This window comes from Erythranthe guttata, chromosome 12 (assembly GCF_056151865.1).
Source record: "Erythranthe guttata isolate IM_541 chromosome 12, IM_541, whole genome shotgun sequence".
Taxonomy (NCBI): domain Eukaryota; kingdom Viridiplantae; phylum Streptophyta; class Magnoliopsida; order Lamiales; family Phrymaceae; genus Erythranthe; species Erythranthe guttata.
This window is the reverse complement of record NC_142544.1, coordinates 4,334,966-4,351,304: the sequence shown is the minus strand read 5'-3', so window position 1 is coordinate 4,351,304 and position 16,339 is coordinate 4,334,966. Positions and strand designations below refer to the sequence as shown.

Genomic DNA, 16,339 nt, shown 5'->3' with positions numbered 1-16,339 from the left:
GGCGGCGGCGGTGGCGGTGGCGGTGGAATAGAAGAACGGTGATTAATTAGGAAGAAGATTTTCTAGGGTTTTGTTTTTTTGCTGTTAAAAGTTTTTCTTCTATTTTGCTTTATGGAGCATCCTTTTAATTGGCACGAGTCCTAGTTAATCTAGGATTCTAGTTAATCCTATAGTATTTTGATAATTGCACTTTGCATCCTAAAAAATAATTAATAGTATTTTGCACCCTCAAAAGTCAAAATATAATAAATAATGCATAGTGCACCCTGATTGAATTTTTAAAGTTGATGAAGGTAATTTAACATTTTTAGTGTATTTGTTTAGGATGCCGAATGTCAAATCAAATTTTTATATTCATTGATTATTTAGAAACTACAAAATGCAAAAATAAAATATACATCTCATCAACATATTTAATATTATATTTTTTATCACAAAAATATATTTTACAAAAAAACCATTCAGCTATTATGTTATCAACTTATTTGAAAATTATATGTTCTTTCAATGATTTCTACCAAATATTTTCACCAATTACAGCAAAAGATCCATCAATCGAATAATTTAGTGAGAAAAGATTTTTTTATTATTAGAAAAAATATTTGTTTTCTTTAATTCAGTTTGATTTATTTTTTTCGCACCTCGCACTCGCTCGAAATTAGCTTGAAAGTAGAAGAAAACGATCTTTTAATTTATTATTTTGCACCGTGGAAATACTAAAACCAAGAAAAAAAAGAGGAGGTTTGTCTATTAAGTTTTAAATATTAAATTAAGGGTGCACGAGTTCTAATTAAGTTCCACCTCCACGGTTTGATGCACAAATCACAATCCAAAACATAATTAATCTCGTTAAGCTGATCAAAACTTCGTTTGGTTGAGAAGATTAGCCATGTTAACTAAATAATAGGATTTTGTTTGATGTTTGGTACCAATAACTTGCCAGGTCAACCCGCATTATGTTATATATCAATTTATCATGCCTTATGATCATGCCTTCTAGGCATGTTTTTATATTGGATCATCGAAGGTCGAATAATATAATTGAGTTTCAATAGATTATGAATTCCGATCGATCCTCCAATAATTAAGGTGCATCTCAAATTAGGATTCGGATTGTGATTTGTGTTTAATATGGGTTTAAATTCAAGGAATTATCCAATAATTAAGGTGCATCTCAAATTAGGATTTGGATTGTGATTTGTGTTTGATATGGGGTTAGAATTCAAGGAATATAATTATTTCATCCGTTCCTTATTAAGTGTAGTTTTTAGTTTTATACAAGTATTAAAACTATCAATAAATATGTATTAATTTTAGAAAAAATAAATTAGATAGACTAAAATAATCTTAAATATTTAATAATGTGATAAGAGAGAGTTGAATTAATAAATTTAGAAATTAGAATAGAAAGAAAAAAAACATTTTAATGCAGTATTGAAAATTCAATGTAGTATACAACATGGAACAAAATATTTTAAAAAGGAAACCTTTATGGAACGAGTTGATTTATGGATATCTAAAATATCAACATACAAAGACCAAAGTATATTATATATATTGAATAATTTGAATTCGAAATTAAAATTCTGAAAACATGATTGTTTGATTAATTAATAGGGTTTGTCTAGGGTGAGATACCCATGTTCTAAACTTTTATGAGATATGCATTAATCACCATTAATTTTCTAAGATTAAATCTGGACCCTAGGAAAATAACATGACTTATGTTCTAAAAAATGAAGTACTTTACCAAATTATCCTTCGATTATTTTTTTTATTAAATTAATATAAAATTGATTAACATTGAATTGTCTAATTTACCCCCTACTATATTTTAATTAAATAATTAATTTAAATTCATTGTGACCGAGATTTATTTGATAAATAATCGAAAAAATGCATTCATTAGGAATAGAACTTGTGACCTCTTAATACATTTATCACTCCTAACCATCCAAGCACATTAACTTATTATGATATATTTAACAATAATTGTATAAATACTGTTAATTCAAATATTAATTGCAACATTCATTATTATTAAATGATATTAAATAAATTATTAACAAATTTAATAAAATAAAGTTTTAAAAATATAAAGAATTGCAGTTCAATACGCCAAACATCTATCATTAATTATATAATATTAGAAGTATTAATAAACTCCACCATTTAATGTAAAGAATGCTCAATTAAATATAAAGAATGCTCAATTAAATATAAAAAAATGCATAACTTAATTCAAACTCACTTATATTATTTAATCGATAGTGTGACAAATCCAAATAAAAAATAAAATAATATGTTTGTTTAGAAGAAGAAAAAATTATAACTCATTCCAATTAGTAGTTTTCTTACTTTAAAATAAAATTATATACTACAAATACTATATTGTGAATTTCTTTTAATATTTAATTTCATCAACTAGTAAGATTTGAATCGATGAAGTACAAATCCTTTCAATTAGTAAACATTATTCAAATATTTTAATCGGTTGCTTAACTATTGACATAACATGTTACATAATTGATTTAACTATTTATAAGTAATGTCTAATATCTTTTTAATTCAATTTTGTCATAAAAAATAGTAAATTTAATTCCTAACACATGTAAGAACTTAATCGTAAATCATAATATTTTATCAAAGCGTAATATTTGAACCAATTAAGCTCAAGTGCTTTCAAATCGTAAAAATTATTCAAATATTTGAATCGATTCATTAGTGCGCTCAACTATTGACAAGAACGTCTTAATCAAATTAACTATTATTAATTAAAGTGTAATACATTTTTAATTCAATTTTATCATAAAAAAATAATTCCTAAATTACGCAAGAATCAAATCATAAGATTAATTAAAGCGTATGATTTGAATCAATTAAGCGCAAATCCTTTTAATTTGTAAATATTATTCAAAAATTTGAATCGATTAAGTTCAACCACTGACAAGAACGTATTAATCGAGTTAACTATTTATAATTAAAGTCTACTATCCTTTTAATTCAATTTTAACAACAAAATAATAATTTAATTCGTAAAATCGTAAAAATCATATCGTAAATCGTAAGATTTAATCTAACCATGAACCGATTAAATCTTACGATTTTTACGAATTAAATTTTATTATTTTTTATGATAAAATTCAATAAAAAAAGGTTACTAAACTTTAACTATACACAGATTGATTAATACGCTATTGTAAATTATTGAGTTTAACCGATTCAAATATTTGAATATTGTATACGAATTGAAATGAGTTGAGCTTAATCGATCAAATCTTTGAATATTGTTTTTGAATTGAAAACACATGAGTTTAATTGATTCAAATATTACGATTTAATTAAATCTTCCAATTTACGATTCAATTCAAACTTCAAATTCTTTCGAAACTCATTTTTAAATTACACGAGTTGAACAACATTTCCTTAGATTTTTAAATTATATTATATAAAGATTTGTTAGTATGGAATATTTTTAATATATAATAATAATAATTATATGAGAATTAATAATTTATTTAACATTATTTATATAAGTTTTATAACCATTATAAATTGCAGCTTTGTGATATATATCCGTATTGTTAGTTTATTGTCAATTATGTGTTGTGTCTTAATGGTAAGTATTCTTGTGAGTTTTCAGATGGTCACGAGTATCTCATAAAAGTTTAGAACATGGGATCTCACCCTAGAAAGACCCTAATTAATAATTAAAAAATAAAAAACAAAACTTTTCGTAAAACGTATACCAAACTACCAATTGTAATATCTAAACCAAAATTCCACAACCTATTCTAACAAAAACTCTAATTTAATTGTAGTTCTTCTTCTTCTTCTTTTTCTTGAGGGCATGTTCGCGCTCGCTGAAGAACAGATTCTCGAGATACGGGAGTCGATAGTAACCCGTTGTAGTAGTCGAGTAACCTACCTTGACTACAGTCTCGTACTGCGGCGTCAATTGTAGATCTTCTTCCCCTTGCTTAGGCAAGGGTAGCTCCCCTTCGAACTCCCTCCACGCGTCTTCTACGCCAACTTTGATCCTCTGATGATTATTTTGGTTGATGCACAAACACAAATCGCCTTCCAAAAAAGTCAAGTACATCCATAACAGTGGCGCTTTCGTGTTTTTCGGCCTCGGCAATTTGATCAACTTTTCGGACCTAGGATCGAAACCCACTATTTCTTTATTCCCCGATTTATCCTCGTCTTCTGGCAGCTCCTCGGTTTTGAGAACCCAAAACAGGTTCCCGTTCAACGAAACCCCTTTCCCGTGGATCATTCTACGCCACGGGAACTCGTCTCCCGTTTCTTGCATGGGACTCCAACTCCTGCTCATGCAGTGATAGACCGCGTAGTGCATGCGGTCGATAATGACCACCTTGTAGTCGTTGGTCGACTCGTCGAAGCAGATACCGTAAACCGTCTTGTGGGGGTCGTGTCTCATCGGATAAGGGCAGGTGAACTCGATGTAAGTGCCGATGAGTAGATTGAAGAGCGCGTACCTTTTCTCGTTAACTCTAGGGAACCGGCGGAGGGCTAGCCCGTCGCAGTAGCACAAAACGACCGGATCCAATGTCCGTACGACGTTGAATTTGATCTTCGGCTCTAGAAATTCATCCCGTTTCTTGGTGACGGCTACCTTGTCGTTACTTCTGTAAACCCAGCCCAGGTGGTGTCTGCACCAGTACAGACGCTGGTCTTCGTAGAAGTTTTCGCCCCAAAAGAAGATATCTTGGTTGCCGGAGCTCCGTCGGGATTGCTCGATATGAAGCCCGACGAATCTACGGTCGGAGATTGTCGAGTTCCATGACTTGCATACGGATTTGAATCGGAAGAGCGATTTCACCGGCAGATTAGAGAGGATTTGTTCGACGATGTCGTGCGGAAAAATCTTCTCGATCTCACCCATCGGAACAATTAGAACTAGGGTTTTGTTTGTTTGTTTTTTTTTTTTTTTTTTTCTTCCGCTGTGTTGTGTTGAAGTTTGCTTCTTAGGGCTTCCTTTTTATAGGGTTTCCTCCACTCCTACTTAAAGTAGAAAATCCTGCGGTAACTTCTTTCTCAAGTTTTCTTTTGTTTATTTACTATTTTTTACAGGTGAATTTCTTTCTTAGTTTCCTACTTTACTTAATATACGTATCTAATACAAACATAATTCCTTACATGAATGGAACTTTTAATTTTAGTTTTTTTTTTCTTTTCCCAATATATCTACCGATTTTATTCTAATTAAGGATTATTAGCTAAACTACGGGTGAATCGCATTTTGCACCCCATAATTAACCCTAATTGGCGTTTTGTACCCCAATATTTCAAAATTGGCGAAGTCCACCCCCAAATTATATTTCTCATGGCACAATGAACCACACGTCAATTCCTTATGAGATTTTAACCCAAAAATCAATATATCATGATATATTAACCTTTGAAAGGATTTTCATGCTTGATGGATAGTTTTTACTTTTTATTAAAAAAAATATTTGTAAAGCCTTATTTTCACTAATCAATTTTTTTTTTTATCAACTAACCATTTAAAAAAAAAAAGTTAATAATGTCCAACAGTTATCATTCTCTTTTTTTGAATATAAATTAATTTAATGGAAAATTAGGATTTTCTGAAAATTAATGTTGAAAAATTTATATTCATTGATTAATGGGGCTCTTTGATATAACCCATCAATACTTCTTTTAATAGAGAAATGCCCAAATTATTTTGCACCATTTGAGAAAAATCCACTCCAAATTTCAACTACTCATTTTTTCATTTATGTCCCTCCACCTTACACACTATCTCCATGACCCATCAGCCCACTATCTTCATGACCCATCAGCCTACTATCCCATGACCCATCAGCCGTGTCTTTCTCTTTTTTTTTTTCATTTTTATATATTATTATTATTTTATTATTATTATTAATTTATTATTATTATTATTATTTTTTAATTTCCTTTTTTGGTTTTTTAACTTTTTTTCTCTATCAGGTATGTTAATCGACTATGAAGCATATTACATCAACTATGATGAACTATAGTCGATTAAGGAACCGACTACTAAAAATAACAAATCACAACTACAAAAATGCAAACTCAACTATATTTTACAATAACAAACAATATACAAACATTATAATTGATTTATACAATTAGAATCAATAAACAAAAAAAAAACAAAAAAAAAAAAAAAAAAAAAATTGGAGTCAATGAAGCATATTAATCGACTATGATGTGAAGCATAGTCGATTAAGAATCTACTACTAAAAATAACAAATCACAACTGCGAAAAAATGCAAAATCAACAATATATTACAAAAATAAAAAATATACAAACATTATAAATGATTTATACAATTCGAATCAATAAAAAAAATCAAAAAAATTAAAAAAATTGGAATCGATCAACCTTAATCGACTGCCAGAGCATAGTTGATTAGCTTAATCGACTATGAACATGTACATAGTCGATTAAGGTTTCAGCCTGCGCAAAATTCTCTACACGCGCCGTCCTTCGCCCGATCCACCAAAAAACTTCTGCTTCCCCATCGCCACCACACCGTCGCACCACACAATTTCAACCAATCCTTAACAAGAATAAAATAAATAAAATAAATAATTCATGAAAAAAAAAAAACACAAATGAGCATTTCAATGTCCGAAAAAAAAAACAAGAATGATTCAAAGGTATTTGTCAATCATTGTTGGTCACTCCATAAACAATTTTTGAGCACATGAGAAAACCAACACTAAAAAATAATAAAGGTAAAAAAAAAATACCTTCATCAACAATTTTCGTTGATTCTCCTCCTCCGACGAGTGATTCTTCTTCTTTCTCAACAACTTGTTCCTCTTCTTCTTCCTCCACACGCCGACGGGGTGGGACATGATGTTGAGAAAGAAGAGTGTTTCTCCCCCACACGCCGACGACGAGTGATTCCTCTTCTTTTTTCTCCATCTTCCGGCGGCGGCAGCAACAACGGGGAGAAGATTGGCGGAGAAAAAATAGAAATAAAAAAAAAAAAAAAAAAAAAAGAGAGAGAGAGTGAGAAGAAAACAGAGAAGAGAGAAAACAAAGAAGAGAAGAAGAGAAGAGAGAAACACGCTGGAATAAAATTAAAATAAAATCAGGATTTTGAAAAAAATATAATAGACAATTAAGTGTAGTTTTGGAATTATAAAAATATCACATGGGTGAAATATTAGGTAAGGGGATTTTCTCTAATTATTTTTTGGAAGGGGTGTTTCCTTAACTATATTTCCTAGATGAGGGGGTTTTTTCTAATTTTCCCTTGACTAATTCCATGTAAAACATATGAAATAAATCACTAGTTATGTTTTTCTTTGATTTATATACAAGTAAAATAATTAAAATAATTAAGTAATAAAACAAAACATAAAGAAGAACAAATTCTTCAAATGTGTAAAATATCACGATATGTTATTGAGTTGTGACTAAAATATCACAAGAAATTGAGGAGGTTGCATTTTGCCATGAAATATATTTTGTAAGGGTGAACTTTGCCAATTTTTAAATGGTAGGGTGCAAAACGCCAAACAGTGTTCATTCTAGGGTGCAAAACATAATTCACCCCTAAACTACCAATCAATTGTAATTAGTTGTAAGTTTTGTAGGGGTAAAAGTCAGATGGGTCGAATTGGATCGAACTTTTTGGAAAACATTACAAAACCACTTCTAGTTCCAGTTTCAGAAAAAATGGAATCTATGAATACATTCCAATCTCGAAACTTATGGAAATTTTGAAAATCGTGCAACTTTTAAAAAGAATTAGTTAGTTTAGGATTTTTTTGGAAATTTCATAAATTTTGAGAAATTAAGAACACCAACTTTTATAAAACTCAATAGAATGTATTTCACCAATGACTCGTTGTGAATCTAAAAAATTCAAATCATGTATATAATCCAAATCTATCACGGATAATGATAAATACAACTGAAATACTGAAACAAGTTTGAAATAGAGAAATAAAGAACTTATATATGTGAACTATAAAAAAATTGTATAAATTTCAAAATTGTTAAGCTATGTAGCACAAACACAGAAAAGATGGAAATGGACACGGAGAAACTCAATTTTCCAAAAAGAAGGAAACGGGAACGTGGGGATACGCATAATAATAAAAATATAGAGAGGTGCATTCATAATTTCTCAAAAAAAATATTATAATGTTAATATCATTCCACAAATTACATCCGGGGTACATACATTTATTTTAGTATGGAATTAACATCTATAAAAATATTAAAACACTACTAGAAGTAAAAAGAAGGCATAGTGTATTAAGATTTTTTTTAAGTGCGCATATGCAATTCGAAGTTTTTATTTAAAATGAAATTTCGATTTATGTTGTGGAAACGCGTTTCCAATTTTTCATTATTATTAGAAACGTCCCCAAAAAAATTAAATATTTATAGAAACAGCCCGAAACGTTTCCGACAGGTGTCATAGTTTCGGTTTCTGAAACATTTCCGAAATATGGAAACGCGTGTGCAGGTTGAAGTTTTTGTGCATCATAGCTTATTAAGTTTGGAAGTAGCGGCGTGTATTCAACGTTTAATTAAGTGTTCACTAATATATGTCATACATGATATATATAATATATAAGTAAACTAAAATAATAAACATTCTCTAAAGGAAAGCAAAATAAAAATAAAAATCGGATCGAAAATTCCAAAAATTCTACATAGATTTACAATTTAAAAAAAACGAAAAATTAATGTTGGGGTTTTTTTTTAAATAGTTATTCTAGATTAAAATATTTGCAGGTTGACTCGATCGGCAAGTTATTGAAAATACCAAACATCAAATAAAGTCCAATTATTTAGTTAATCATGACTAATCTCTCCAACCAAACAAGGTATAAGGTTTTATAATTTGGACATTTAGACCTGAACATAATTCAAATTTCAAAAAAATTGTAGATTACCTTATTGCTAGGGGGCAATCGGGCCATGTGAGCTGAGCCTCGGTCGGCTCAAACTCATATACCATCGGACCTCATTATTATATGCTCAAACTCAAATTTCATCAGGCCTCATTCCTATAGGCTCAAACTCAAATTATATTTCTCATGGCACAATGCATCCCACTTCAATTCCTTATGAGATTTTAACCCAAAAATCAATATATCATGATATATTAACCTTTGAAGGGATTTTCATGCTTGATGGTATATTATAGTTTTTATTTTTTATTAAAAAAAATATTTGTAAAGCCTTATTTTCATTCATCCATTTATTTTTTTATCAACAAACCATTTTAATATAAACTTAATAATGTCCAACAGTTCTCATTCTATTTTTTTGAATGTATATTAATTTAATGAAAATTAGAATTTTCTGAAAATTAAAATTGAACTAGAAATTTTATATGCATTGATGAATTCGATGTGAAACATAAGAAATAAATCACCAGTTATGTTTTTCTTTAATTTGTATACAAGTAAAATAATTAAAATAAATATTAAGTAAATAAAACAAAACATAAAGAAGAATGAAAATTCTTCAAATGTGTAAAATATCACGATATGTTATTGAGTTGTGGCTAAAATATCACAAGAAATTGAGGAAGGTGCATTTTGCCATGAGATATATTTCGTAAGGGTGAACTTTGTCAATTTTTTGAATGATAGGATGCAAAACGCCAAACACTATTCATTCTAGGGTGCAAAACATAATTCATCCCTAAACTACCAATCAATTGTAATTAGATGTAAATTTTGTAGGGGTAAAAGTGAGATGGGACGAATTGGATCGAACTTTTTGGAAAACATTGCAAAACCACTTCTAGTTCCAGTTTAAAAAAAAAAAAAAAATCTACCAATACATTCCAATCTCGAACCTTTTGGAAAATTTGAAAATTGCGCAACTTAAAAAAAAAAGGGGTAATATGCTAGAGGTCCCTAGTTGGAAATATAATTAGATGTGGAATATATTTTTTCTTTTATCCATAATCTACCCTTAATCTAAATCCATAAATTCTAAAGTCACGTATTTCTCAAATTTATTTTTCTTTTTTCTCCTCCCTCGCAATCTCGCTCTCTCTCTGTCTCTCGCAATCTCTTTCTCTCTCTCTCTCTCTCTCTCTCTCTCTCTCTCTCTCTCTCTCTCTCTCTCTCTCTCTCTCTCTCTCTCTCTCTCTCTCTCTCTCTCTCTCTCTCTCTCTCTCTCTCTCTCTCTCTCTCTCTCTGGCTCACTGTTAATCAGGTTTGGCTCAAATAAAATCAGGGCAAAAGCTATCGAGCTTCGGATAGGCCCGGCTCAATTGCCGGTCCTACTTGTTGCCAACCAAATTTTAATAACCAAAATTAGAGTTTTCGTACGAAAAGACCTATAATAAAATAAAAGTGCAAGTTAACCTAATCGCGAGCTAAACTTGAATTATCGCTATGGAGTAGACTCCAACGAACAACATCGAAAGAGACTGTTGATTTTAAATGCCTATGAAAATCTGTTAACCTAAGTTGTAACAGTTGTCGTGGGAACAGTACGTAGTTACAACTACAATTCTTGTGTTAACACAGTTATAAACTACTAAAAGCGAGTAAACAAACACAAGAATTTAATGTGGTTCAGACACAAATGTGCCCTACATCCACGTGGACCTGCAAACACGATTTCACTAGTTCAGATTTACAGTGTACATTAATAGGACTTATTAAAAACACTAAAGACTCCCTCTTTATGTAATATGCCGTTCTTGTACACAACTTGAACTCCGTGTCTCTTCCAACAGCAGCTCCACACCGCGTGCCTCGAACTCCCTTCAGGCCTGAACTCCCTTCAGAAACGCGGTTGATCTCCCTTGAGATCTATACAACAGATCTGTATATATTGGCACACACAACGATGGCACAGTGCAACGATAGCACAGTTTTGCTCCGCAGAACGCCTTAGCAAACCTTCGACGCTATGAAGTGGTTTTTCTTCCAAATAATGCGCACGGTTCTTGTATGTCTTGGAGGCTTATATAGCCACGAAAATAAGCCCAAAGACCTAACTTGAACCCCAAGAAATCTATTTAACTAGGTAATAGAATCCTAGTTGATTTCTACTTTTATTCTAGATAAGTACAAAAGATACCTAACTAGAATAAAATACATGGAAATAAATCTAAGTCCTAATACAGTTAAACCTCTATAAATTAATACAATTGGGACCATCAAAATTCTATTAAATTAGTGAAATATTAACTTATGGATAAATTAATAATTATTAATTTATACATTAATTAATAACTTATTAATTTATGAAATTTATTTTTATTATTATTTTCAATAATACATTTTTTTTTTTTTTTTTACGTGTATATTATTCATTGTACCATTAGTTCAATGTACTATAGAGCCCGTTTCACAAACGAAAGCTTTTAAAGCAGATATGGTATTGAACAATTTTCTGTTGACTTATGAGAAAATTATACCAGAAATTCTAACCATGTTAAGAAAAGTGAGGGACGAGGTTGATGGTAATGAGAACTTTAACAAGAAACAAGTGACAATGAAATTATATTTTACTAAGCCTTCATAGATATATAAAGTATGTATTGTACCATGTAATTTAAGAATTATTTTTATGCATTATTAATTTATATATTATATGGGGCTTCTTAAAATTTTCGAAAGTGTATTATCTTATAAATTTAGCGAATTATTAATTTAGCACGTTGTCCCCGAGTCGGGACCGTGAAAATTTATTATTTAAGCGAGGTTATTAATTTATCGGGTATTAATTTATCGAGGTTCTACTGTAGAAGTATTATAAGAATAGGACTTTAATAAATTCCAAAATAAACATGGAAAATAAATCTTTGCCAACCTTTTAATTCCAAAAAACTTGGCGGATTTCCTCGATCTTCATCACTCGGAAATCTGGCGCCAACAATCTCCCCATTTGGCATAGATTGGTCAGAATCCATGTTTAATAAGAACTCTCCCTGCAAAATTGAACTACTCCCCCTGCAAAAGAGATATACTCCCCCTGTAACACAGACTGTTAGGACTCTAAATGTTTCGACATAAAAATGTCGTAACCAACTAAATGTTCCTGCAATGTCAGAATATAAACTTAAACGCATGACATATCAAATACAAATATTCAAAGCGCAGGAAATCACAACGCAAGTTGTTACGGCAGAGTTGTTACTACTCCCCCTTTCTGATCAGTCTGTGCCAAAGATAGACTTAGAGTCCTAGTTAGAACAAAGGTCTGTTAAAACACGCAGTCAGCAAATAAGGTAAGCTGAAAAAAAAATACAAAATATCTAGATCCCCTTAATTCGAAAATCCTCATAAATCTGGAAAAAATATTTTCGAAAAGCTAAAGAACATCAGCCCAAGCATGAACCAAGTTTGAAAAATGAAGGAAATCAAGTAGACTAAGTTAGCCAAATAGGAAGATTCTTTTCAAGGATTAATTAAAAGAACATTGAAAGAAACTAGATAAAATGCTATCAACAAGCTCTTGGATGCACGGTATACCTATAGCCTCATGACCATACTCAAGAAATCATAAATTAGGTATTTTAATAGGTTTATGATTGCATATGCGATTAGCACAGCAATTCGATCGTGAACTTCAAGAATAATTTCACTAATAAATACCTGAACAACATCCCAAGAAATCACACCCTTGTTTTATTCTGCCCTTTTTTTTTTTTTTTTTTTTGGTGATTCTTGATATGTAGTTCAACCAAATATTAGGAGGGCAACCTTCTTAAGAATTCACATAGCTTTTAATTAGAAGTCGGGAATGCATATGCAAATGGCATAATTCTTCCTATAGAAGTATGATCTTTGAGATGAATGAGGTCATAGGCATTGATCACTCCCGATAGAGGGTGGCAGCTCTCTTCTATCTAGAGTCCTCGCAGGAACAAAAAATTAATCCACAAAAATTATCGACCCAAATTCAGATAACAAGAATAAACAATCAAACCTTTCAAAGTAAAACAAGGATCAGCAAAGGCTGAAACATGTTACCACAAGATATGTGTGGTAACTCAGTATGTCCTATCAATCTTTCAAGTGTAACCCGGACATAACAGAAGGATGGTTACACTATCATTTCATTGTTCATTTATGAACACATCAAGTTCCAAGCGATTTACGCAAGGAATCAAATCGAGCGGAATCTAAAAGTTTTGTAAAAGAATCAGCAAACTGATTATCTGTTGACACACAGTCTATTGACATAACCTTTTGTTCAACTAGATCTCTATCAAGATTAATAGTTCTTTTACCTCTTATCTGTTTCTTAGTTCCATCACCAAGAGTTGCGTGTCCACTTGCACATTTCTGATAGTCCTTCAAGTGCTTCGGATTACCTGTTATATACTTAGAGCAACCACTATCATAGTACCACAAGTTACTAGCACAAGCATTAAGAGTAGTTGCAGCGGAAAAATAATTAATGTCATCTTTTTTCACCCATTTTTGTTTTATATCAGAGTGTCCCATCCTAGGAGCATGTTGCAACACAGCGGAATTGGGTAAATGTTGTGACAAACTCTTATTTATCAACTTCCATCTTAGAAAACATTTTGGTCTGATGTGACCCAATTTATGGCAGAAGTGACAAGTTGGAACAAACCTTTTTTCCATTAGTTTTATGAGAAAACTTTTGGTTTGTTAAGACATGCGAGTTGTTATGACAGTCAGTTTTCTTCACAACAGTGTTTTTAGGATCAACCTTTTTGTCAAACTTACGCACATGCTTTTTCTTACTCGCAGAAGGTTGAGATTTTTTTAAATTTAACTGCTCTTTTAGTTTCTCAACATCTTTTGTAGCAGTATTCAATTTGAACAGAAGTACCTCTTTATCTTTCTCGAGCTCAGCAACTTGTGTCTTCAAGGCCTTATTCATTTCATCGACAGCAAGACATGTTTTGAGCAATTCATCTTGTTGTTGCTGAATCATTTCTGCAGTAATCTCCTCTTCATCATCTGAGCTGGTTTCACCTGTATTAAAAGAAGAGTTTAGACTACTAAGGTGATCAGACAAGGAATGTTCATACCCGACGGATGTCTGCACAGGCACTGTAGCCTCAGCTATTGGTTGAACAATCGTGCTAGTCCCACAGAAAAGGTTTCCATCCTTTTTGTATTCCTCATCATTGGAGTATTTCATGTCATCTCTCTTGGTAGTAGTAACAGAATTTCCCCGCTTCTTTATTCTATTGGTACACTCGTAATGAGTATGACCAAATCCTTGACATACTTTACACTGAATTCTTCTTTTCTTGAGGCGTGTGTCAGCCTTTGAGGGATTCTCATTTACTTTGACCATTTTATCTAAATTTTCAGCAATACGTGCCATTAATTTGATAAGTTCTGCTTCAACAGCAGACACTGTTGGTACATCAGGAGTGGAAACAACAGTAGTCGGAACAACAGAAGTTGGAACATCGGTTGACTGCAGAGCTAAATTTCTTTCTTTGTCCATTCTACTCATACTCATCTTGTTCTCAAATGTCTGCAAGTTTCCTATGAGCTCGTCAAGATGAAGTTCATCAACATTATTAGCCTCTTCAATTGCAGTTATCTTGTATGCAAATCGATCTGGAAGAGATCTTAGAACTTTGCGCACAAGTTTCTCTTCAGGATATGTTTCTCCAAGGCCATGAGCTTCAGGATATCTTTGTCAATCTTTTAATTCCAAAAAACTTGGCGGATTTCCTCGATCTTCAACACTCGAAAATCTAGCGCCAACAGAGACAATCGGGATTGGACAATTTTAGCTGTATCTCCGAAAACCCAAACCATATACCCATCAGAATTCCTAAAAAAATGGAAGGTGTTTATCTTTTGTTTTCACAATGATATATTTGAGCATTAAAGAATTTTAATTCTCGTTAGATTGAAATTATTATTGTTTCTGATTTTGATTTTCTGAAAGTATTTTTTGTATGTAACAGTAAAATTGTATTTGCAGCATTGTTATTATCTCAAAATTTTATTTATTTGTATTTGCAGAATTGTTTTCTTGTAAATCGGAGTTTGAAGGCGGGGTACGGTCATATAAATTTCCAAACATGACATAATAATTTAGTCACACTGTAACAAATTATGGCTTGATTCCATTTTGCATCCTTAAATATATTTTTTCAACACTTTGCACCCTCGAAAAAATTAGCAGCACTTTACAGAGATAAACAACCTAAAACACCCTGTGTTGAAGAGAACTTGCGCAATTCCCCTCTGTGTTTTTGTTTTCATGCATAAAATCCCCTTGTGTTTCATTTTACTTTGCACGAAATCTCTTTTTCCGTTAAAAGTTAACGCTGTTAATCAATGTTTTCAGAACCGGACTATCATTTGGGTCACGGGTTTATAGGGTCGAACCGTTTCAACCGGGTTTTTGAATTTTTTTAATATGCCATTATTTTATTAATTTTAATGTTTTATAAATATTATTTTCTTTATATTTTTTATCTCCGAATTATTATTTTCACTTTTATCTACTTTACCTCATTTTTTACAATATTTTATTGCTTATACTCTATATTTTTCCATTTTTTATTCTTCAAATCCGACAATCGGCCACCCCTATTCGATCACCCATGATCATATCCGACAATCATTCGACCACGCATGACTAGATCCGACCACCCACTACTAAGTATGTGAAGGTTCGATCAAATCTAGCCACAAATAACCAACTCAACGGTGATTCAAGACGTTTTGGTCGAAAACCGATTTCCTTGACTGACTCGTCGGTTCTCGGGTTTTACCCGGTCGAACCGGATTTTGGTCATTTGACCCCGGTTTCCGATTTTTTCGGTTTTAGATGTAAGAACGGACCGCTTTATTGCCGGGTCACGGTCGAACCGGTCCGACAGGCCGGTTCGGTCCGGTTCTAACAATATTGTCGTTAACTATAGAGGGGATTTTATGCATTTTTTTCATAATAGTAGGGGATTTGGTGCATATTTTCTTCAATATAAGGGGATTTTATGCAAAATTAATTTATTCATTTAAATTTCACATTATTTTCTTAAATTAAGTCAAACACATTTATTCAGTTACAATATGAAAAATAGAAATTTAATAGGTGTGGTGACTATTTTTCTTTTACATAAATTTTATATGATATGATTTATTAATGTATCTAAGAATTTTAAATTTTTAAAATATATAATTATTTTATTAGAACTATCATCTATTTTTATAATTTATTCTGGATTAATTATATGTGAAAAGAACATAAATAATTTGAGAATTTGTTCCAACTTCCATCTCGAATATTATTTTTTTAGTTTTCATATTTAAAATGAATAGACGCATTCTACTTAATTTAAGAAAATAATTTGAATTTTAAATGAATTAA

At 31.3% G+C, this 16,339-nt stretch overlaps 1 protein-coding gene across 1 annotated transcript; it reads right to left on the bottom strand.

Annotated features, from left to right (window-relative positions):
* Positions 1–3,811: 3,811 nt before the first annotated feature.
* LOC105965651 (F-box protein At3g22700) lies at positions 3,812–4,909 on the bottom strand. Its single transcript, XM_012990220.2, has one exon. It carries the CDS (start codon positions 4,907–4,909, stop codon positions 3,812–3,814), a length of 1,098 nt encoding a protein of 365 aa, XP_012845674.1.
* Positions 4,910–16,339: the final 11,430 nt, after the last annotated feature.